At 51.9% G+C, this 22,562-nt stretch overlaps 2 protein-coding genes across 11 annotated transcripts in view; both read left to right on the top strand.

Annotated features, from left to right (window-relative positions):
* Positions 1-5,920, top strand: part of INCA1 (inhibitor of CDK, cyclin A1 interacting protein 1) — a 6,732-nt gene extending 812 nt beyond the window's left edge. Inside the window, exons 1-7 of one of the 3 annotated variants that reach the window (XM_011359737.2) lie at positions 7-109; positions 1,770-1,857; positions 3,736-3,849; positions 4,078-4,117; positions 4,514-4,686; positions 5,126-5,291; positions 5,521-5,920. In XM_011359737.2, the coding sequence (XP_011358039.1) occupies positions 25-109; positions 1,770-1,857; positions 3,736-3,849; positions 4,078-4,117; positions 4,514-4,686; positions 5,126-5,291; positions 5,521-5,667 (813 nt within the window). In that variant the 5' untranslated portion in view covers positions 7-24 and the 3' untranslated portion in view covers positions 5,668-5,920. Of the gene's footprint in view, positions 1-6; positions 339-1,769; positions 1,858-3,735; positions 3,850-4,077; positions 4,118-4,513; positions 4,687-5,125; positions 5,292-5,520 lie in introns of those variants that run through there. The other 2 variants (XM_011359738.2, XM_011359739.2) reach the window with 2 other exon arrangements.
* A 366-nt stretch (positions 5,921-6,286) lies between these two features.
* CAMTA2 (calmodulin binding transcription activator 2) lies at positions 6,287-22,501 on the top strand. Of its 8 annotated transcripts, none has more exons than XM_011359734.2 (22): positions 6,287-6,384; positions 7,676-7,769; positions 7,938-8,041; positions 9,217-9,284; positions 9,367-9,502; positions 10,105-10,176; positions 10,436-10,589; positions 10,910-11,044; positions 11,622-12,556; positions 13,232-13,358; positions 14,670-14,804; positions 16,701-16,816; positions 17,438-17,622; positions 17,963-18,041; positions 18,237-18,459; positions 18,628-18,929; positions 19,976-20,172; positions 20,416-20,599; positions 20,790-20,861; positions 21,157-21,326; positions 21,502-21,576; positions 21,678-22,501. In XM_011359734.2, the coding sequence occupies exons 2-22, from the start codon at positions 7,739-7,741 to the stop codon at positions 21,739-21,741; spliced, it is 3,564 nt and encodes a 1,187-aa protein (XP_011358036.1). In that variant the 5' UTR covers positions 6,287-6,384; positions 7,676-7,738; the 3' UTR covers positions 21,742-22,501. The 8 variants fall into 8 exon arrangements, with proteins under 8 accessions (XP_011358036.1, XP_011358035.1, XP_011358037.1 ...); XM_011359733.2 differs by having other exon boundaries at positions 10,090-10,176; XM_023530415.1 differs by lacking the exon at positions 6,287-6,384 and adding an exon at positions 6,396-6,941 and having other exon boundaries at positions 10,090-10,176.
* The last annotated feature ends 61 nt before the right edge of the window (positions 22,502-22,562 follow it).

Raw genomic sequence — 22,562 nt, 5'->3', positions numbered from 1 at the left:
GGCTGTGGGGCCCACTGGGCAGGGATGGGAAAACCAAGTTGCGGACGCAGAAGGGCGAGGAGGATGCCAGGATTCAGGAGGGTTACTGGCGCCTTAGGATCCGGGAAAGGTGAGGGCGGGCCCCGTAGGGGACCCAGGCCCCGGACGCGCGCACGTCGCCGCCGTCGGAGGCGCGCCCAGGGGGCGGAGCCGCTCGTTGTGCCCCGCCCAGGAGGTGGCTCCCCAATGGCCCCGCCCCCGGGCGCGCGGTGCAGGCCGGCTCCTCCCTCGATCCAGTCACTTCGCTCCTCCTCCCCGCCCGGCCGGTCGTTCGAGAATTCGCCGCTCAGCTGCCTCAGGTGCTGTGGCCAAGTGCGGTTCGCGGCGGCACAGCTGGGCACAATGTCCCTGCTTGGCCCTTAAGTTCGGCAGTCCTGGCAAGCTTAGCCGCCGCCTCAGCCCAGGCCGCCTTTTCAGGCCCGGGCCGTCTCCTCAGGCCTGGGTGCCCTCTCAGGCCCAGGCCACCCCTCCCCACCCAGCCTGGCCCCCTCCCAACCCAGACTGTCCCTTTAGGCATGGGCCCACCACCTGGGAGCCACATCCATTCTTCAGGCCTCCAATTTTATCCCTAGGCTTGGCTGATTCTGAAAGCCTGGCGATGCCCCCAGTCCACCTACCCCCCCTTAAATGAAGCCACACCCTAAGGTCTGGCCCTTCCCTCCTGGCAAGACTACCCTGCCCCTACCCCTATCCCCTTCCCACTCCTCCCAGCTCAGCCTGACCCCTCAGGTCCTCATCTGCCTTGTCAGACACAGGTTGCCCTCCAAGGCCTTGGCTACCTGCTAGGTCAACTGTTGAGTACTCCAGCTAGCTTCCTTAAGCCCCATCTTATCTCTTAGATCTAGGTCACCCACTTAAACCCAACTGCCTGAGATCTGGATGCCTCTCAGCTCCCAACTGCCCCATGAGTTATTTACCCCCTCCAGCTCAGGACATCCCATTTAGGCCTCTCTTATCTTTTCAACCCAACTCTATCACATCAGCCACCTCAGCCCTAAATACGCCTCTCCTTTATTTTTTACCTCAACTAACTGCTTTCTCAGCCCATTCTTAGTTGCCCTTGGATAAAGTTTCCAATTGGCCTTTTCTATCATGTATACTTCCTACAGGCACTCTTCTAACTAGCATTCTTAGCTGCTTTTTCTGCCCATCTAAACTGGCTTTCAGGTCATATTTGGCTTCCTCTAGTTCTAGCTCTGTACAATTGATCTCTGCTTACCTTCTTTATCTATAGACATTCCCAAATGCCCCCTCCTTTTCTGTCACCAATTGACTACTCTGTCCACACTTTCATTAACTCCTCATACCTGATTTTTTTTACCACCCCCAATTCTCTTACTGTTCCCAACCACCACTTCTATACCACTACACCAAATATCTGTGCCCTATCTAGTTTCCATCTGTCATCCTTTTTCATTTCATCATCTTGTATTGCCAATTAAGTCACTTAACTGTCATCTGTAAATTTCACTTACTCTATACATTTGGCTTCAGAAAATTTATTTGCTGTATCTTTTATCACATCTATATTTCCTAGGCTCTCCTTCTTCAATCTGTATATTCAACCAATAGAAATGTCCAGCACTAGAAATACTTTTTAAGCTCTTTCCTTTTGCAGGACCCATATATCCCCTTTCCAATTTCTAGGTCTGCTACTGGTCTCATCCCTACATCTATTACATGTTCATTCCATACATGAGTGAATGATTCATTTTCTATTATCCTCCCAGCACCAATGAGGAGAATCAGTCCAACCACCCAGCCCAGTCCAGTCATGCAGGTACAGGAAGATGGAGACAACTTCATCCCCTTTGCCAAGTGAGTCATCCCCACCCAGTGGGGAGAATGGGGACAGGATAGAGGGAAGATTGCATGCCTGGGTTCTTTCCGAAGAAGAGTAGGAAATAAGGAACAAGAAGCTTAGTGCCTGGGCTCGGGGATTGATGATGCATTAATTTATTCAACAAATAGTTTTTGAGCACTGCACTGCTCTAGGCACTATATTAGGCACCAGATTCAGCAATTAGAAAGATAGGAGTCCTGGTCATAGAGCTTAATTCTAGAGGGGGGAGATAGAACGTGCAAACATATAAATATAATATCATCTAGTGATAATTACCATGAAAAATAGAATGTCTTAGAGACACAAGTTTAGATAAGGTGATTGTGGAAGACTATTTGAAGAGTAGGCAAATCAACTTAATTTTAAAAAAAAATTTGAATTGAGATCTGAAAAATGAGGAGGGGCCAGTCTGATAAAAACCAAGGGAGAAAAGAAGGAATAGTAGGTTTTAAAAAGTCCCAATAAAGAAACAGGCTTGTTATCTTCTAGAACCAGGAAGCAGGCCAGTGTAACTGAAACTTAGGGATCAAGGGAAATGTGGAGAGTAAAGTCATACAGTTAGGCAGAGGACTTTATAGGCTATTTAAAAGAGTTTGGACTTTATTCTAAGGACAGTAGAAATCACCGGAAGATTTTAAGTAGGGGAATAACATGAGCACACTGCGTTTTTTTTTCTTCAATTTTTTTATTATGGAAAATTTCAAACAATTACAGAAGTAGAGAAAGTAGTAATCATGAACCTGGTGTACCCTTTTCAGTCAGCTTCAATAATTATCATTATACGGATCTTTTTATCTGTACACCCAGCTTCCTACTCCTCAGATTATTTTAAAGTAAATCTCAAACCATATATGATTTCACATGGTCATTTTTAAAAAATTATTCACACTGCTCTGTGCAGAATAGTTTGTAGGGGATTAGAATGGAAGCAGGGAGAGGAGAAGGAGGCCATTACAATAGTCTAGGCAATGGGAGGTGAGCTGGAATATGGTGGTGGGAGTGGAAATGGTGAGGAGTGGTCAAATTTGGATATATTTTAAATGTAGGACAGGACTTGCTGATAGATTAGATAGGAGAAGTGAGAGAATATGATGTATACCAGGTTTTTGGCTCTAGCAACTGGGCTTTGGGGTGCCTTTCTGCAAGATGGGACAGGCTAGGGAGATGCTGAGAGGGCAGCTGGAACCTGCAAGTCTGGAGTCCAGAGGAGGAGCCAAGACTGGGAATATAGATTTAGGAGTCATCATCACATTGGTGGTATTTAAAGTCATGGGCCTAAGTAAGATCACCTAAGGAGAGATGGAGATGGAGAAGATAAAAGGCCCATGTCTAAGCCCTAGGACACTATCCTTCTAGAGATTAGGAAGCAGTCATCATTCAATCTGCAGGCTTTGGAAGTGATGAGCACTGTTCTCAAACAGCTCTGTACATCCTCACTACCTATAAGGATATTAGTCTTTCTGAGATGGGGAGACAAAGTAGGCATAAACAGAGGTTCTACTGTCCTGGATCCTTGCATTGACCAAAAGGAACCTGTCTGTCACATCACCTGAGTATCTGGGGCCTTCCTCTTTAACAGCCCTGCTTGCTAAATATGATGTTCCCTGGTTGTAGGGCATAGAAGCTTGAGATTCATTAAGATCTGAGGCTCAAACAATTGCCAATCTCCACCCTCACTCCAGCTCCAATCTCATTTCAAATCAGAGGCCTTATCACCTTAGCTAAAATGGATAAGGGAGGACATGGCCTAAAGGAGCCTGGGCAGCTGTATGGTCCCACTGAAAGGGCCTCTGAATCCCTGTAGATGCTGTAAGGAAAGAGCCAAACCCAAGCCTACCTTGTCCTCACCTCAGGTGTTCCAGCGTGGTAAGCCGATCTCCATCCCCAAGCTTGCCTTCCAAGAGCCTCGGACTGACACCCCAGCGTTATGGAGACCTCTTCTGGGAGAACCTTAATCAAAGGCCCAGGTAGGTAGAAATGGGGAAAACAGGGACTATTTGGAGATATGAAGGCAAGGCAGTACAATTTTAAACAACCATAAAGCCTTATGCCCTAGTCTGAGGATAACTGCCCCACTGGCTGATGGACATTGTAGCTCCTAATGCCAGATAGATAGGTGGTTGGGAGAGGTCATTAGAGAAACAATATGGATGGAGGTGTCCTCTCTACACTTAGTCGGTTTTTGTGTTTCACAGTCCCACCTGGATGGAGGAACAGTACATCCCACCCTTGCTGGTATGACAAGCTTTCTGCCCTTCAATACTTCTCAGTTAAAATTGCACCCACTGCCATCCTATACCCAGCTCTCCTTATTACCCCTCCCCTCTAATGTCCCCTAACCAGTGCACTGACCAGGCCCTCTTTTCCATGAATCAATCATCATATTTTCTAGATCACAGCTATTTTTGCAATCTGGGCTTACTAAAACCCCTGACTCCCTATTTCAGTTCAAGCTCCCCTGAGAGCCAGTTCTGCCCTCTAGTTCCTTTTCCCCATTCTCTGGCACTAGGGGGAGGGCTTTTCTCTCCTAGGGCATGACCCCTTAAATATTATAAATCGAGCCCATCTCCATCGTAGCTGAGTCCTTCCCATGAGACTCTCCCATCACTGAGAGGTACTGGTTGTTCCCAGCCTGGCGTGTACCCACCTCAGGGGCTCCCACCCCCTGAAATGCTTTGCAGAAGAAAGAGGAGGAGGCCACATTTGGCAGGAATGCAGCAGGGATCTGGGTGCATCCCAGCCCGAGTAAGAGCTGTTAGTTACCACCTGGAAGATCTAAGGAGGCGACAGAGAATCATCAATGAGTAAGGAGAGTCATCTGGGTTCTGGGAGCCAAGCAGAGTGTGGGGGCAGAATGGTTTGAACTAAGGAAGGGGTGGAGAGTTTTGAGAGAATTGTTGGTTGTTTGGAAATGAATCATGGACTTGGTGAAATTGAAGCAGAATTCCATAATGTGGAAAGGAGGGAACTGAGGGATGGAGGGCGAGCCACATGAGCTGGGAGTGGAAACTGGATCACTGAAGAAAGCACTCCATAGAACTGGAGGACAGTGGGGAGCTAGAGATCACCTCTGAGTCCTTGAATTAAAAATACTTTACTCTGAGAGGAGCAAAAAGTTGGGAGTGGAGAGTTGGAAGTCAAATGACAACACCCCTGGGTCCCAGCAGGACGTACGTTAGGGCAGAAAGGTGACTGGAAGACTGGCCTCCAGGAACCTCTTTCCTAAGCCCAAAGTCTCCACAGGCTAAAGAAGGCCCAGTGGGGCAGCTCTGGGGCTGCATCTGAGCCCCTGGTGTCTGATGCAGTGGGCTGTGGATTCCCCAGCAATACTGAATATCCTGGTCTAGAAGAAGAGAAGGCAACCTATCCACAGGCAGAGGACCACTTTCTCTCTCTCCGCAGGGCCCAGGTATGTTTGGAGAGGAACTCAGTGGGGTGGTGGAAGGTGATGTGGATGCTTGGTCTTGCATAGAGAGACAGCAGTAGCCAGAGCCAGGTTGGATAGCTCAATTTGAGGGGAACAAAAATAAAGTAGGTGAGAGAGCCAGAGACTTGGGAGTACCCAGGTTTGGGCACTAGAAAATCTGGACAGAGACATTTTTCTTTCATTCTTTTTTCAATTTCTCTCACCTTTACAGCTGCTTTGGTCTCCTTGGAGTCCCGTGGGCCAGGAAGGACCTTGTCTCTCCAGGCAGCTGAGCTCTCTGCCCCCCTGCAGCACTGTCACAATCAGTAGGAACCCCCTTTACAGTCCCTGGGGGATGGAAATGCAGTCTGAGGAGTAAGGAAAAACCATCTATGCCCAATATGCTAGCGCTGCCTCAGGGATCCAAACCTTCTCGCCGCTGGAATTGCCCCCATTTCTGGCATCAAGGCATTTCCCTTTCCTTAGCCTCCCCTAGGCACTAACAGCCCTCTTGGCCCCCCATCTCAACCCACCCCTCTCATAGGAACACCACAGGCCCGTTGCCGCCCAGGTCCCGCTCCCTGGCACTGTGTTCTTTTCTCTGTTCTGTCATTAAAAAGCAAACAAGTTGACCCCAGAGTTGTCTTTCTTTCCGGGAAGCAGTGAAGAGGCTCATGGGGAAGACCCAGCTACAATGAAGTCGGACCGGGTCCACAAAATTCAAGGGGTCATGTCCCAGGCGAGAAAAGTCCTGCCCGCAGTCCACCGTTTGTCTCCCACCACTGGACGGCGACCCACACCCTTCTCCCGGCCCGGGGGTCACGCCAGTCGGCCGAGCTTCCACCGCCTGATCCCGGAATCCTGCTCCTCCGCACTGCTGCCCCCTTAGGGACTTCCCGGCAGTCTGTCCCTCGGCCAGCGTCCCACCCAGAGTCCAACGTGTGTTTTCCGAGGTCCCCTTCCCGACCCCCTTCCCCTTAATTGGGAAGCTCCGCCCCGTGCGCATTGACGTCGGACGCCGCTGTCAGCAGGCGCTGGGGGGGGTCGGTGTGGGGTAGAATGGCCGCTGCCGCCGTCACCCGCGGGACCCCGGGAGGTAAGAGCCAGGGCCTCTCGCCCGCCTCTCCGCCCCCGCGCCAGGGGGCGCAGCTCCACCAGCCCAGACGTGGCTTGCGGCGCCGGAGACCACCGCCCCTCCTCCGGGTTCGCCCCTACAGCCCTCTTCCGTCCTCCTCCCCCGCGCCAGGGGGCGCCGCTCGGCGTAGGACCCCACGGTGGACCTGCCGCGTGGGGACTACCTTGGGGACCCCCGAACCCCTGCTGCCCTTCGCCGGCCGCGCGCCCGCGGACTCTGCTCCGCAGCTTCTCCAGAACGTCCCTCAGTGCGGGCGGGAGGCAAGACCCTCCTACCTCGGAGCTTCTCCCGGGACCACCGCCCCTCCATAGGGGGACGCCCCCAGGTCCGCTCCACACCCTGGCAGGCGGTCCAGCCCGGACTGCGCACCTGCGCCCTGGAGCGGAGTCCTTACCCCAACCCAGGCACCACCATACGCAGCCGAGCTCGGACCGGCCTCCTCCCCTTCTTCATCTTCAGACACCTGGCGGAGCCCGCGCTGAGAGCCTCCTCCAGTTTCCATCTGTTCCCCCAGGAAGGTGGGGGCTTAGGCTGGAGTCAGAGTTGTAGATGGTGTAGGATAGGCCTGGAGACCAGGGTAGGCAGAGGCGTATGGGAAGGGTGGGAAGGAGAGATGGGTAGGGAATGGAGAGGGCTGTCAGCCTTAGGATGGAGGATGGGTTGTCTTGAGGGTGGAAAGCATGTTCCTCGGTGTCTAGCCCAGATTGTACTAGGCCTTGACCAACCTGGACCAGAGGGAGAGGTTAGGATCAGTTATAAGATCTGCCTTTCCTCTTGGAAAAATCACGTAGAGGAGGAACTCAGGGTGTGTCTTCTAAGGCCTAGCTCTCCACTCGGACTTAGATCTGCCCAACCCCCAGCAGCCAGGCTCTCATTTGCCAAACTCTTCTCCAAGGACTGGATGCCCTGAGTCCCAGCCTTCAGAACCTGACCCCACCAAAGCCCCAGTCTCCACAAGAGCCCAGGCTGTTGAGCACCAGCCCTGCCAGGCTTCTCCCCTCCCCCACCCACTCTTCATGATTACCCTGTTCTGTCATGTCTACCCCTCTCACTTTGGTTCCTGGCAGCACGTCTGGTTTCTCTCTCTCTTCCATTCCCTGGCTCTGTTCTCACATCAGAGTCTAGCTCCTTCCTCTCTCCTTCATCTTTCCAAGGTGTCATGACCCAGTTCTGTACTCCCTCTCCCATCTCATCATCTTCTTCCTGGATAAGTGTGGGGACTTTTGCCATGACCTGTTCTCTCCCTTCTCAGCACAGACTCCCCCTCCCCCCGGCCCCTCAGGCCGGGGGTGACCTCACCCCTGGAGCCCTCACCATGAATACCAAGGACACCACCGAGGTTGCTGGTGAGTTCACAATCGAGGTTCCCGTTTGGGCACAGCCTTTTTTCTCCTCACACTGTGGTGACCCTGTAATTCTTAGGTCCCTCCTCTCCTTGTCATAGTTTCAATTTCCTCGGGTTCTCTGGACTCAGCCCTTAGGCTAGCACACTAATCTCTTCTAATTCCCTCTAGAAAACAGCCACCACCTGAAGATCTTTCTCCCTAAGAAGCTGCTGGAGTGTCTTCCTCGGTGTCCGCTGCTGCCTCCAGAGCGGCTACGGTGGAATACAAATGAGGTTTTCTAGGGAGCCTGGGGGATTAGGGCCTAGCAAGGCCTGGTGGGCTGGAGGAGGGTAAATGGCAGGGGTCTTCCTCTGTCTGTCCACACTCCCAAGTGCAGAGTACTGTTCTGGGCTCTTTGGGGATCATAGGAGAGGTCGAAAGATCTACATCTTGTAGGAGCTTACTTCTTGGCATATCCACTGGGGTAAAAATAATAGCTGCCATCTGTATTTTTTTACAAACCAAGGACTGTGCTAAGCACTTGACCTGCATTCTCATTCAGTCCACTAATGATGCTATAGAGCAGGCACTATTGTACCCAGAGTCTAGATGAGGAAACTGACTTACCTCATGTAGTTAACAGAACTCACTCCAGATCCCCTACTTTTAACCACCACTGATACTGGCTCCTAGAGGGCACCATCCGATGTTACACATGTTCTGTACTCCTCACACACAGTGTTTTGTATGTACTTGGGGGTTGATTATTATTGATTTGATTATTTAATTAGAAGAGAACTGTCAATAAAAGAGTATTTGTGTGTGTTATTGCAAATGCAGGAAGGGCCAGGGTGGTCAGCAGGGCTTCATGGAGATCTGAGAAGGGATTTGGTCTATAGGAAGGCTAGTGTTTCCAGACTCAGAGAGATGTGCATATGGCACTTCAGATGTGTAGGGCACTAACATTCCGAAGGTTACCACTCAGGGCATGTTCAGGGAAGAATCAATGGACCAGTCTGGCAGGAATGGTAGGTGTAATATGAGTAAATAGTAAATAGGGGGAATGTGGGAATGATGGTTTGACTCTTGGCCTGGGAGAAACTTGGAATCAGGCTGAGGAATCTGGACTTTCTGGCAGTGTCAAACTGTTGAAGTTTTTTGAGTCAGGAAATGGCACAAAAATGGAATTTGGAGAGAGTAAAATAATAAGCAATATGAAGAATGGATGATGAAGAATTTGGACCTGCCCCCAAGACCTGCCCCAGCTGGGAGGAAGGGAAGGAGAGGTTAGACTTTTGTCTGAGATGGAACCTGGGAGGCTTAGGGCAGTGGGCCTTGCTGGGTCCATATACCTGGCAGCATCTTCCACTAGCTGCCAAAACTCAGCAGAGTGAAACTGAGTGGGTGACAGAGGCTAGACTGAGACTGTATGAAGGGGACACTCACCTGAGTACCTCCTCTCCTACAGGAGATTGCATCTTACTTGATCACCTTTGAGAAGCACGATGAGTGGCTATCCTGTGCCCCAAAGACAAGGTGAGAAAGTTTGTGAAGGTAAGGAGTGGCAGGGGTCCTGGGTTCTGTTCACAGAACTCGAGGCCAACCCTTCCATCTTCAGACCTCAGAATGGCTCCATTATCCTCTACAACCGGAAGAAGGTGAAATATCGGAAGGATGGTTACCTCTGGAAGAAGCGGAAGGATGGGAAGACCACCCGAGAGGACCACATGAAGCTGAAGGTCCAGGGCATGGAGGTAAGCAAGGCATCCAGCTCATCTCCCTTGCCCTGCCCTTTTCCACCTTTAGCTGGGTTCCAGCCCTGCCATGGCTTGGTAACATCATCCACCTCACCACCCTCCCAGTCACTCTTCCTTTCTTATTCACTTTGCATTGGCTGGCTGATGGCTTAGCCTATTCTCTGCTTCCCATTTCCCTCCATGACCCAACTCTCTAGGCCTTACGTCATCCCTCCCCTGGAGGACACTGATGTCCAGTCCTCTGACTTCTCTTGAATTTCCCTTAGGGGTCCAAGTACTGAACCTCTAAGCACAGGTTTTTCCTCCCAAAGTCATTGCTCCTCATTTCAGATGTGTCCTTGCCATGCCCTCTGATTTCTAAATAGCCCCGTATCTCAAATGTGGTCCTCATTGTAAGGCCCTGGTCCTATTTTCCCCTTCTCCTAACCCTCATCTATGACTTGGGGTGCTGGGATTTTAAAGATGTGCGGAATGGGTGGGGGTGGGCGAAGGTTGAAGAGGAACTGGTGGAAAGATTGGGATTCCTGCAAAGGAACTGAACAGAGGAAGAGTTGGGGAGCAGACTAGCCCTCCCCCCACCCCAGCCTGTCTCCTGGCAGTGTCTCTATGGCTGCTACGTTCACTCTTCCATCGTCCCCACATTCCATCGGCGCTGCTACTGGCTGCTACAGGTAAGACTGAAGAGCTCAGGGAGCCACAGTCTTCATGGCTTTTTGAGGGAGATGGGGTCTGAAAAGGTGCAGTGGAAGGATGACTAGGTTCTGAGTGGGTAAAGGATTCTGGGAATAAGAAAGGGGATTACGGATAGAGAATGCCAGAACTTGGGGGCGAGGTTGGAATGGTGCCAAGGAAGAAAGTGAGGACTAGGAAGCTGAGCCCCTGGACCTCAAGATCCCATGGTGCTGTGTGTGTGTACCCTTGTGCCTTCAGAACCCTGACATCGTCCTTGTGCACTACCTGAACGTCCCAGCCCTGGAGGATTGTGGAAAGGGCTGCAGTCCCATCTTTTGTTCCATCAGCAGCGACCGTCGAGAGTGGCTGAAGTGGTCCCGGGAGGAGCTGTTGGGACAGCTGAAGCCCATGTGTAAGGCAGCAGGGCTAGGACAATACTCCAAGGGGAGAGTGGAAACAGGGGTCTCCCAAAGGCTCCAGGAGCCTGTGGGGTGACCATTTCCCTCCAAGGCAGGAGGTTGCTTTCCTGCAGGGGTGCTAGGCTTCCTGGTAAGTTCTAAGGTACTGGAATATGGAGAAGGGACAGCTGTGAGCTACAGATGCAAGCAGAGGCTGCTGGCCTCTGTTCACCAGAAGTCTTGGAGCATCTCAGGTGCTTGGAGGAACCATCAGGGTGCTGTGGGGACTGTTTTGTGGTGGTTCCACAGCACTTCCCCCCCAATTCTCCTCTAGTTCATGGCATCAAGTGGAGCTGTGGGAATGGAACAGAGGAGTTTTCTGTAGAGCAGCTGGTGCAGCAGATCCTGGACACCCACCCGACCAAGCCTGCACCCCGAACCCATGCCTGTCTCTGCAGTGGGGGCCTTGGTTAGTGACCCCCAACTTTGGAGCACTTTTCCTGCGTAGTCACACTGCACTTACTCAAAACAGGGGTATATCCGTCTTGCTGGGATTTGAATGCTAATTTGTATATCTTTTGCATGCCCCCAAAAGATGGGCCAGATGAACAGAAGTCTTCTCATCTGGGCGCACACTGGCCCCAGCTCCTTTTACTTGAGTCCTGGCAGCCTGGGCTCTTCATCTGTCTTCTACCCATAGCACTACTTCTACCTTGGCATTACCATGTACACCCAATCTTAGCTTTATTCCTAGTTGATATCCCTTGGGTTTTTTGTTGTTATTCTTTTTCTATGCCTTTACCTATTTCTGTCAGCTACTCCTCCAAGCCAAGCCTTCAGTCTTCAGGCAATGCCTCTCCAGTGGTATTTGGTTAGGAGGAGAAGCATTTCTGCTGCCTCCCAGTGGCCACAATCAGCATTACATCTCTGATATATAGCAAAATCCTAGGAAAACTTAGGAAACCTAGGAAGGTTTCCAATAAGGGAAGACTGGAAAAAGATATGTCACATATCCCTTCTCTTCTCCCTACCTCTTTCCACTCCAGGTTCCGGGAGCCTTACCCACAAATGCAGCAGCACAAAACACCGCATCATCTCTCCAAAAGTGGAGCCCCGAGCTCTAACCCTGACCTCTATCCCCCATCCCCACCCCCCTGAACCCCCTCCACTGATAGCCCCACTTCCCCCAGAGCTCCCCAAGGCACATACCTCTCCATCTTCTTCTTCCTCCTCTTCATCAGGCTTTGCAGAACCCTTAGAGATCAGACCTAGCCCTCCTACCTCTCGAGGGAGTTCGTCGAGAGGAGGCACTGCTATCCTCCTCCTGACAGGACTGGAGCAGCATACTGGGGGCTTGACACCCACCAAGCACTTAGCTCCCCAGGCTGATCCTCGGCCTTCCATGAGCTTAGCTGTGGTTGTAGGCTCTGAGCCCTCTGCCCCACCAGCTCCTCCCAGCCCTGCCTTTGACCCTGATCGTTTTCTCAACAGTCCCCAGAGGGGCCAGACTTATGGAGGGGGGCAAGGGGTAAGCCCAGACTTCCCTGAGGCAGAGGCTGCCCATACCCCTTGTTCTGCCCTAGAGCCTGCTGCTGCCCTGGAGCCCCAGGCAGCTGCTCGGGGTCCTCCTCCACAGTTGGGAGTAGATAGGAGAAGAGGAAACTGCTTCTTCATTCAAGATGATGACAGTGGGGAGGAGGTCAAGGCCCAGGGGCCTGCCCCACCTGTACCTTCACCCCCTCCTTCACCCCCACCCTCGCCTGCCTCCTTGGAGCCATCTGGCAGGGTAGGAAGAGGAGAGGCCTTGTTTGGAGGAGCTAGCGGGGCCAGCGAGCTGGAGCCCTTCAGTCTTTCATCGTTCCCAGACCTTATGGGAGAACTCATCAGTGATGAAGCCCCAAGCATCCCTGCTCCAACCCCACAGCTCTCTCCTGCTCTCAGTACCATCACAGACTTCTCTCCAGAGTGGTCCTACCCCGAGGTGAGTCTCAGGCTTCTCTTCTCACTCCTCTGTCCCTTTTATCCCACGGTGTGTGGCCTAGTTTCCATGGCTGTTTAGTTCTCCCAACCTCTATTTTTCTGTGGAGTGTAGCTTCTTTTCTGTTTCCATAGTCCTTCCAACTCACCCTTTTCCCTTCTCTTCCCACTTCTGTGTGGTAGCAGTGGTTATGTGAGTCCCCCAGGTGCCTAGGGAACTTCATTCCCTCAGTGACTGTTTCATGGGAAGGGAATTGGGGCAACTCAGCATGGAGAAGAGAAAACACAACCAGGCTGCGATTTACAGACTTTGGGAAGTTAAAAGGTTGTCTTCAGCAGTGAAGAAGTTCTGCTTTATGCTGCCCCAGAGAGAGCAAAGAGGAACTACAGTGGGGGCCTAAGAAAAAAACTTCCTCCCAGTGACAGTTATCTGCAAATGAGTTGGTAGCCTTGGAGGAGGCAGTGAGTTCCCTCATTTCTGGCAGATTTAGGTGGAGGGCTGGGATGTTGGGGAGGAGGGACAGACTAGCTAAGTTTTGTCTAATCCTTGTACTGCCAGACTCTAGCACAAGGCCTGCCACATAGTAGATACTCTCCTAGGGTCTGATTTAATGAATGAGTGAGTGAATGAATATCCAACAGAGCTCCAGTCACATGGTCCTCTGACTTCCGTCTGCAGGGTGGGGTCAAGGTGCTCATCACAGGTCCTTGGACGGAGGCCGCCGAACATTACTCCTGTGTCTTTGATCACATCGCAGTGCCAGCCTCACTTGTTCAGCCTGGTGTCTTGCGCTGCTACTGTCCTGGTATGGGGATTGGGACTAGTCGGGGAAGGGACTAACATGTGGGAAGCACTAGAAACAAATGTTGGGTTGTTCCTGAGAGCACGAAGACCTCATCTAGTCCTGAGGCTGACCTCCCACGGTCCCCCAGCAGGCAGATGAGTCTGGGCTTAGGTGTCAAAAGGTTTAGATTCTGGTCCAAGAAATCTACTCCTTACCTAACTAGTGACCTTACATATAACTGCTCCTTTCTTGGGTCCTTGGCCTCCTCTCAGATAAGGTCAGGGATTTGACCCAAGGGGTCTCTAATGTCCATCTAGGCCTCTACCTTAGAGTCTCTGGCTCCTATCTAGGGAGCTCTTGGGAGAATGAGAATGGAGAGATGTTGGTTTCCTCCAACCAGTCTTGGGACTGAAGGGCATTGTCTTCTAGACCTGTGCTGTTTAATACAATAGCCATTAGCCACACGTGTCTATTGTAATTAGTTAAAATTAAATAAAATTTAAAATTCAGTTCCTCAGTCACACTAACCACATTTTGAGTGCTCAATAGCCATATATGGCTAGTGCTACCCTATTAAACAGTGCAGATAAACATTTCCATCATTGAGGAAAGTTTTGTTGGATAGCACTGGTCTAGACATCATTGCTAAGGATTGTCTCTGACCTTTTGTCACCAACCTCAGCCCTTACCCTGCACTCAACAATCAGCCTTACTGTGAGACCCTTGAGGATCACCAGAGTAGTAAGCTGACAGCTTTGTCTATGAGTGTATTCTTCCCCAATCTCAACAACCTTGTTCAATGGTACATGAAAGGAAAGGGGATGAGACCAGAGAAGCTGGGTCTTGGGAAGAACAGTCTCAACTCCTAGTCTTGGGACATGGTGGTTTCATTCTTAAGACTATAGATATTGAGACCCTGGGACATAGCTCTTATTAGGCACTGTCGGTAAGCAGCTAGCAATCCTTTCTCCCATCTGAGTAACAGGGTTATGACCGCTGGACTCTGATCTTGGGAGACCAAAGGGTTTATCCCCCATCAAATTGTGTATAAGTATAGGTGTTTCTTGCCCCCCAGTTTCTTGGTGCTGAATACAAACTTCCTTAACTACAGGGTCTAGAGTCCAAGGAGTCTCTGGCCCATAGCAGGTATTAAGTTCTCAAATGAATGGAATCCCTTCCCAGTTTGTGACAAGGCCACCAAAGCCAGGGGCCTCTCAGCCTACAGCAGGGGATTTGGAGAGCTCAATATGAAATGATCACCTGTGGCTCTGACGCCGGGGGCCAGAGGAGCCAGGGAAAGAGAGCCCTTCTCACTGATCCTGTCCTCCCCAGCCCATGAGGTAGGGCTGGTGTCTTTGCAGGTAGCCGGGCGGGAGGGGCCCCTTTCTGCTTCTGTGCTCTTTGAGTATCGAGCTCGCCGATTCCTGTCACTGCCTAGTACTCAGCTTGACTGGTTGTCACTAGATGGTAAGTACCTAGCCCTGTGGCCCCAAGTGTCGGGCCCTACAACCTTTGAGCATGACATGCTCCTAGACCCCTCAGCACTCAGGCGGCCACCACCCAGCCTACACTTACCAATCTTTTCTCAATTCCTGCTTCATTGGTCATTTCTAAATGCAGTAGCAAACGTCCTTCACCTCCTCTTCCCTATAAATCTCGGAGCCATCTTTGTCCCAGCTTTTGCTCTGTCTTCTCCATCCCAGAGGATGGGATCTAGGCAAGTGAGGCCAAGAGGTGGGAGCAGGGACAGGGTCTAGAGCAATATATATGGGATGTGCATGAGCAGGTATATTTATATATGTATTTCAATTTTCTTATTGTTTTCTCCTCTAATTGTAAAGTTATGTTTATTATAGGAAATTTGGAAATTACAGAAAAGCACAAAGTAAAAAATGAAAATTGCCTGTATTACTACTCAGTAATATCTATGACTTTAATATCGTGTACTTTCTCATACAAACACACTTTCTGACACAAGCACAGAGACGCACACATATGTGTATATGTGTGTGTGTATATTTATTTAAATCTAGAACTGTGTTTGTTCCTTTTACTGGTTTTTCCTCCTGTGGCTTTGAGAATTTTCTCTCTGCTCCTGCTTCTTAAAGTTTGCTCTTCTCTGTCTCTTCCTCTGGGTGTCTCTGTTGTTGCCCTGTTGAGTTTGTCTCCCTCCATCTCTACTTCTCTCCCTCAGGGGCTTGCTCCTGGCTTGCCCTACTGTCAGAGGAGCCCCCTCACAAAGCCCAAGTGTATTTGGGGGTGGGGGGGAGGGGGGTTGCTGGCAGCCTACCTTGGGATCTTGCCAGGTCTCCCAGTCCTGTTCTGTCCTTCTATGACTGCTCCCCATTTCATTTTCCTGTCCCTGTTTTCATCTGAGTTGTACCATCTCTCCTGTGGGTCACCTCCCTCCCTCTTCCCACTTCCATTTCTCCTTGGACCAGGGTCTTGTCCCTCTTCTTCTGTTCCTTGTTGTTTGTTTGGTACAGTCCTCACACCTCCTTTGTCCTTTCTTTCTTCACTTTGTTTATCCTTTCTGCTCTCTCTCCTCTGTAAATACCTGGGTTTCTGGTCATCATTCTCTACCTTCCTCCCCACCATCACTTCTGTACCTTTATCCCCTTCTGCCTGGCACCTGAGAACATCCCTGACCTCCACCCTGTTTCTCTGTGCCTGTTTTCTCATGGCTATGATCCTCTCTGCTTCCCCTCCTTGTCCTTGTGTGATATCCAAGAGGGGACAGATATAGCTTGGGATGTGTGTGTGTATGTGTATACTGGTGCACGGGGTGGAGGGAGGAGGAGAAATGGACATGGCTATCCATCTCTGTCACCTTCCCTCCCCACATCTTCTTTGTGGACAGCTTTGGGGGGAAGGGGAGTATTGGAGGAGGGAAAGGTGCTTTCCAAAACACAGTCCCTGAGCTCTTTTGGGCAGTGGTTAACAGAGAGCAGGGACCCCCTGGAGTCCTTCAGTGCCAGCAGGGGGACAAAGGTAGTGTCTGGGGCAAGGAAAACTGATGGAATAGTTAACCTAAGAGAAGGCTGGGGGAGTGTGTGTGTATGTGTGATCTGGGGCAGCTCAGGGCTGGATGCCATGTGGGAATTCTTACTGTCTCTGTCTTAAAAGACACAGTTGTGGTTCTGGATTCTAGTCCTAGGTCAGTGGGTAGTATTAAAAGCCCTAGTTTAAGAACTGAGTCCTCATGGGTTATATTTCAAAGGTGGGTGGGTAAATGGGGCTGTTGTTTTGAAGAGGAGGAATGATTCTGTCTTCACCTCCCAGATCCTCGGATAGGTCCAGTTCTGGTGTTCAGGGCATCCCCTAGACCCTACCACTCAGTTTCCCATACCTGTTCCCTCTCAGACAACCAGTTCCGGATGTCCATACTAGAGCGACTGGAGCAGATGGAGAAGCGGATGGCAGAGATTGCAGCAACTGGACAGGCACCCTGCCAAGGTCTTGACGCACCTCCAATTCAGGTACTTCCATGAGGGAGTTCTATGGTAAAGACCAGGGGGAGGGTCTTCCTAAAGAAAATGGCTCTAGCATATGACTCCTCAATCTCCCGTCCCAGCCTCCTCAGCCAGTCCTCCTTCCTAATCCCTGGTGTCACCCTGCTCCCACCCCCGCCCTGTGGCAAGAGTGGCTATTCTGGGCACCCTCTTGGCATGACAGGCTTCAGACTATTTCTGGTCTGAAAAAGGGTGGAGGTGAAGGAGAGGATGGGGGAGGGAATCAGGAGGGTTAGGGCTCAGCCCTCTGTGGGTCTTGAATCTCTGAAAGAAGATTGGGAGAGGAATCTGGATTCTGAGGGGGAGAAACCATCTGTGGATATGGCACTGATCTGAGCTGAAGGCACAACTTGGGCAAGGGTGTGTGAGGTCTGGTTGCCAGAGGGGCTGGAGGAAGTGGAAGACACCCAGGAACTCAAACTGGGAGAACTGACAGGCCTTCAAAAGTCTGGGTGGTACAAACCTGGAGTGAGAAGTGTGGGGAGGGGGCAGAATTAGAAGCTGAGACAGGTATGTGGGGTGGCCAAGGCCATCCCAAGCTGGAAGACCAGATGCTCAGGTCTCTGCATAAGGGTGTATGTACTGCAGGATGAAGGCCAGGGGCCTGGGTTCGAGGCACGGGTGGTGGTGTTGGTAGAGAGCATGATCCCACGTTCCACCTGGAGGGGTCCTGAACGTCTGGCCCACGGAAGCCCCTTCCGGGGCATGAGCCTTCTGCACCTGGCAGCTGCCCAGGGCTACGCCCGCCTCATCGAGACCTTGAGCCAGTGGCGGTGAGCAGGGGCAGCAGGGAGGGGGCTGGGCAGCCACTGGGACAGAAGTGCCAGGGGACTGAGGAAGAACTGGACTGGAGCCCTGCCAAGAGGGAGCTGGGGTCACTATGGGAAGGAAAGGGGGCTGGAAAAGGATTTGTTTTGGGAAGAATTTTAATATCCCGAGTTATGACACTGACTTCTTGACCTCTTTACATTTACTATATTAATCTGACTGCTTCATTCCACTGACCATAGTGCTCTTAGACAGCTTTCTTCCCGATCCCTTCAATTCTAATATTTCCACTTTGCCCACTTTTTCCCTGACTGAGCTTTGTTGTCCCTTTCCCAAACCCTCCAGGAGTGTGGAGACCGGAAGCTTGGACTTAGAGCAAGAGGTTGACCCGCTCAATGTGGATCATTTCTCTTGCACCCCTCTGGTGAGGATGCGGGACTCCTGAGTGCATGTGGACAAAGGGAAATGGGAAGGGTGCTTTAAAGGGAAGACCTCTTGCAGGAAAGGAGTGGGGAGGACAAGGGACTGAAGACCTGGCCACCAGAAGAAGGCCCCTAGCCTCACCTCTACCTCTATCCTCCTACTCCTCCCATCCTTCTCTCCCTGCCCCTCTTCTCAGATGTGGGCTTGTGCCTTGGGACACCTGGAAGCTGCTGTACTCCTTTTCCGTTGGAACCGACAGGCACTGAGCATTCCCGACTCTCTGGGCCGTCTCCCCCTGTCCGTGGCTCATTCCCGGGGTCACGTGCGCCTTGCCCGCTGCCTTGAGGAACTCCAGAGACAGGAAACTTCAGCTGAGCCCCCAGTTGCCCTGTCGCCACCTTCCTCCAGCCCAGACACTGGTGAGGGTTGCCCCGGATCTTTTTTAAGAGGGGAATGAGGGTGGGAGGATAGACCAGGAGAAAGCTGAAGGGTGGGCAGGGAGGTTGAGAGCAAGGATGGGGCAGGTCGGCGACTTAAGAGATGGCAGATAGCTCTTGCTGCCCTTACCCTTTTCTGTCACCTCACAGGTCTGAGCAGTGTCTCCTCACCCTCAGAGCTTTCGGATGGCACTTTCTCCGTCACATCAGCCTATTCTAGTGCTCCTGATGGGAGTCCTCCCCCTGCTCCTCTTCCAGCCTCTGAGATTACTATGGAGATGGTCCCAAGCCACCTCTCTTCTAGTGCCCCAGAAGCCCCCCTACTCTTCATGGACTATGAAGCCACCGACCCCAAAGGGCCCCCACCCTCACCCCCTCCTCTCCCACCACTCCTGGATGCTGGGGCTGCTCCTGAGGAAGCTGACAGCCCACCATCTGTGAACATGATCCCGGTACTGCTTATGTTGATGGAATTATGAGGGCTAGAAAGAGTGGGGTACAGGAGTGAGATAAGCCCAGTGAGATAAGACTAGTCCATGAAACAGACTGAGTCTGGCTTCAGTTTGAGAAGGGACCATTTACCCTCATTTTGGGACAGGCAAAATAACCCTTTGCTTAGCTCCTATCAGAGCTTGACTCAGGAGTCATGAAGCATCAGAGGTTAAAAATTCTGGGGGAGTGTCTTCAATTAGAGGTGGGTTGTAGGGGTTACCTGTTGAACCATAAAGAGACAGTTTTCTTGGGGAACCATAACAATGGAGGGAAGTTGGGAGGAGTGTGGAGGAGAGAGGTTGGCAAGATGGAGGTATTTGGCAATGACCTTCTGTGAGGAGGAGGCTTGCACGTGGGAAAAACTAAGTCTTGTGGAATGAATAAATGAGAATGAATCTTCAAGTGTAGCAGCATACTTCTCTGCTAGAACCTGGGGACATATCTGCTTTGAAAGGCTAATGGATTAATTAGGTAGCACTATAAGACCTCTGCAAAGTAGGCTGTGTTACATGTGGCCAGCAGAAAGTGCTACAGGCTTCAGGGCTGGAGTAAAGGCAAGGCTGGAGCTATTCATTAGGGTATCTGTGGTCAGTAAGCATTGAGCTGGTTCTTGGAGAACTGAAGGTGGGATGGAGGGTGGCAGGCATGGCCAGGCCTGAGGGTAGGATGTGCTGGTTGCAAGCCTGGGGCCATCCTGGATGGGATGGTGGGCAGTCAGCCTGGAAGCCTAAATTCTTCATTTGTGCAGCTCTTGTATCTCCATTTGGACTATGTCCTTCCTATCCTATGTCCTCCACAATGTCTCAACACAAGTGGCAGCCTAATAAATATAAAGCAATGAATCTGGAACAGTGGACAAAAAAGATGGGGTTAGAAAGGAAAGCAATCCCTGAGGCTTCATCATCTGGTAGAAGAAATGAAGTGGATTGAGGCTACAGATGCAGCAGGGCAGGAACATCTGGCAGGTGAGGCCCTTCAAGGCTCACCCAGTTTTTCCTTCATCCAGGTGGACATGATCTCACTGGCCAAGCAGATCATCGAAGCCACACCAGAGCGGATTAAACGAGAGGACTTCATGGGGCTGCCTGAGGCCGGAGCCCCAACGCGGGAACGGACAGGGGCCTTGGGCCTCAGCGAGACCATGTCCTGGCTGGCCAGCTACTTAGAGAATGTGGACCAGTTCCCCAGCTCAGCTCCTCCTAGGTGACCAGCTCAGGACAAAGCCTCCAGATTCTTCTTCAAGGGAAGATGGAAGGCAGTTTCCCCATAGCCAAAGGTCTATTCTGGCAGAAGCCAAAGGGCTTTTGAAAAGGGGATTGGAACTGATGAGCTCTGAAGTCACTCTTTCCAGACTCTGTTGCCTGGGGTCTCCCTTCACAGCGACCCCTAGGTAGGAGAAGAGAGACTTCAGATACTCTATGACTTGCCTTCTCCCTATTCCTACAGCGAACTACCTTTTGAGCGGGGTCGCCTGGCTATCCCTCCAGCACCTTCCTGGGCAGAGTTTCTCTCTGCATCTGCCAGTGGCAAGATGGAGAGTGATTTTGCTCTGCTGACATTATCGGATCATGAACAGCGAGAACTGTATGAGGCTGCCCGAGTCATCCAGACAGCCTTCAGAAAGTACAAGGTCAGGGGGCTGAGGCGTCTCAGGGAATGAATCTTGAATAAGGGGAGACTATGGGCTCCCAAGGAGAGCAGTCATCCAGACAGGCCTCAGATGGGGTGAAGGGTCAGAGGACTCCAGGCAAGTTGGAAGGACAGGTCACATGTCTGTTAGGTGGGCAGTTAGGCACTAAGACTTCCTTCTCTCCCCTTAGGGCCGGAGGCTCAAGGAGCAGCAGGAGGTAGCAGCAGCTGTGATCCAGCGCTGTTACCGGAAATACAAGCAGGTGAGATCCTTTTCTCTGTAAAGCACACCCACCAACCTGTACCCACCCACATTCCAGCTCACAGCATCCAGAATGCTGCTGGAGCCCTAACTCCCCTTCTCTCTCCACAAGCTGACCTGGATTGCACTTAAGGTATTAGGCATGAGATCTGGGTGTGAGGTCTGTGATTCAGCCTTTCCATGAGCATGTGGATTAGAGAAAGAGACCTGCATCAACTGAATATGGGGGTGACCCTCAGGGGTTTGGGTCACTGTTCCTCCATTTCAGCTCCTGTTCCTTCTCCCCACCCCTGCAGTTTGCACTCTATAAGAAGATGACCCAGGCGGCCATCCTGATCCAGAGCAAGTTCCGAAGCTACTATGAACAGAAGCGATTTCAGCAGAGCCGCCGAGCGGCTGTGCTCATCCAGCAGCACTACCGCTCCTATCGCCGCCGGCCCACGAGCAGCCTGCCTGCCCGCAACAAGTATGGCCCCAGCCCTCCAGCCTTCTGTGCCTGCTCACTGCATCCATGTCCATGGACCCCCAAGTTCCAGCTCATTGTCCTGCCCCCTGCCCTTCCCTGCTAGGGGTCTCTAAGGGGCTGAGGGCAGGGGATGCCTGAGTGTTGTGTAAGGTCTCTTCATCTTTTCTTCTGCCAGAGGCTCCTTTCTCACCAAGAAGCAGGACCAGGCAGCCCGGAAGATCATGAGATTCCTGAGGCGCTGCCGACACAGGTACTCATCCTTTCTCCTGCTGGATTTTGCCCAGCCATCTCCACCACTCCACCTTCCCAGATCTGCTGGTCTCCTCTGACTCCTACCTTATCTCTCTGCAGGATGAGAGAACTAAAGCAGAACCAGGAGCTAGAAGGGCTTCCCCAACCTGGACTGGCCACCTGACCTCTCCATGCCTTTCTCACCACCCGGGGCCGCTTCTTGCAGTCTTAAGGGAGAGGGTTCTCTGGGGAAGGGGAGCCCTCTGTCGGCAGCTTTTCCTGTCACTTTGGTTGGAGACCTTCCTAGGTCTCCATCCTCTACCCCTCCGAAGTGCTGAACTCCCTCTCCCACCTCTCCTCTTCCCTCTGGGTCCTGTCCCCTCTTTTGGTCCCCGGCTCCAGAAGATCCATGCCCCACATACCTGCATCTTCAGCTGTGACCTCCGGAGCCCTGCCTGCCCCTTTTCCACAGCTCTCTTCCCTGCCTGCACCCGCCTCGGCCTTCCTGACTTGCCTTATTTATTTGTTCGATGCGTCTCTGAATGTATCCGCGTGGCCCCACCTCTGCCTTTCATGCGCGCGCACCCCTCATGTTTCTGGGCTAACCGTGCCCCACCCGACTCCGCATGTTTGCGTCTGTTTCCTCCCTTTCTGGCCCTGTCATCCCCCGTCACTCCAACTCTGGCCACCAACCGTGGGGCCAAAGGGGGTGTTGTATATAGGAATGCGTTGTGGAGTCCTGCCCCGCCCCTCGAGGGGAGGGGTCTTGTACATATGTAACATACAGAGTATAGTGAAGAATCTATTTAAGGCGCCGCAGGGAAGGCTGCACGACCGGACTTGTGGTTCCCGAGCGCGGCGGGGGCCTCTTGCCGGCCCCACGAGCACTTTCTACTGTGCATGGGCTTGATTTCTAAGGACTGCCATTAAACATCACTGCACCAGCCAGCCTCCGGCCTCTGTCTGGGGGGGCGGGGACGGGGGGGCGGAGCCTCGGCCGGCGGG

The sequence above is a fragment of the Pteropus vampyrus genome, unplaced genomic scaffold (genome assembly GCF_000151845.1).
Source record: "Pteropus vampyrus isolate Shadow unplaced genomic scaffold, Pvam_2.0 Scaffold50, whole genome shotgun sequence".
Taxonomy (NCBI): domain Eukaryota; kingdom Metazoa; phylum Chordata; class Mammalia; order Chiroptera; family Pteropodidae; genus Pteropus; species Pteropus vampyrus.
The sequence above is the reverse complement of the archived record's forward strand: the minus strand, read 5'-3'. Positions and strand labels throughout refer to the sequence as shown.

Bases quoted from the DNA above. Each gene is read 5' to 3' on its own strand.
- CAMTA2 (XM_023530412.1), top strand. From the start codon at position 7,583: ATGACCCAGTTCTGTACTCCCTCTCCCATCTCATCATCTTCTTCCTGG. The intron at 12,557-13,231 runs GTGAGTCTCAGG...TTCCGTCTGCAG, and splicing joins CAGAGTGGTCCTACCCCGAG to GGTGGGGTCAAGGTGCTCAT. The intron at 17,623-17,962 runs GTGAGCAGGGGC...CAAACCCTCCAG, and splicing joins GAGACCTTGAGCCAGTGGCG to GAGTGTGGAGACCGGAAGCT.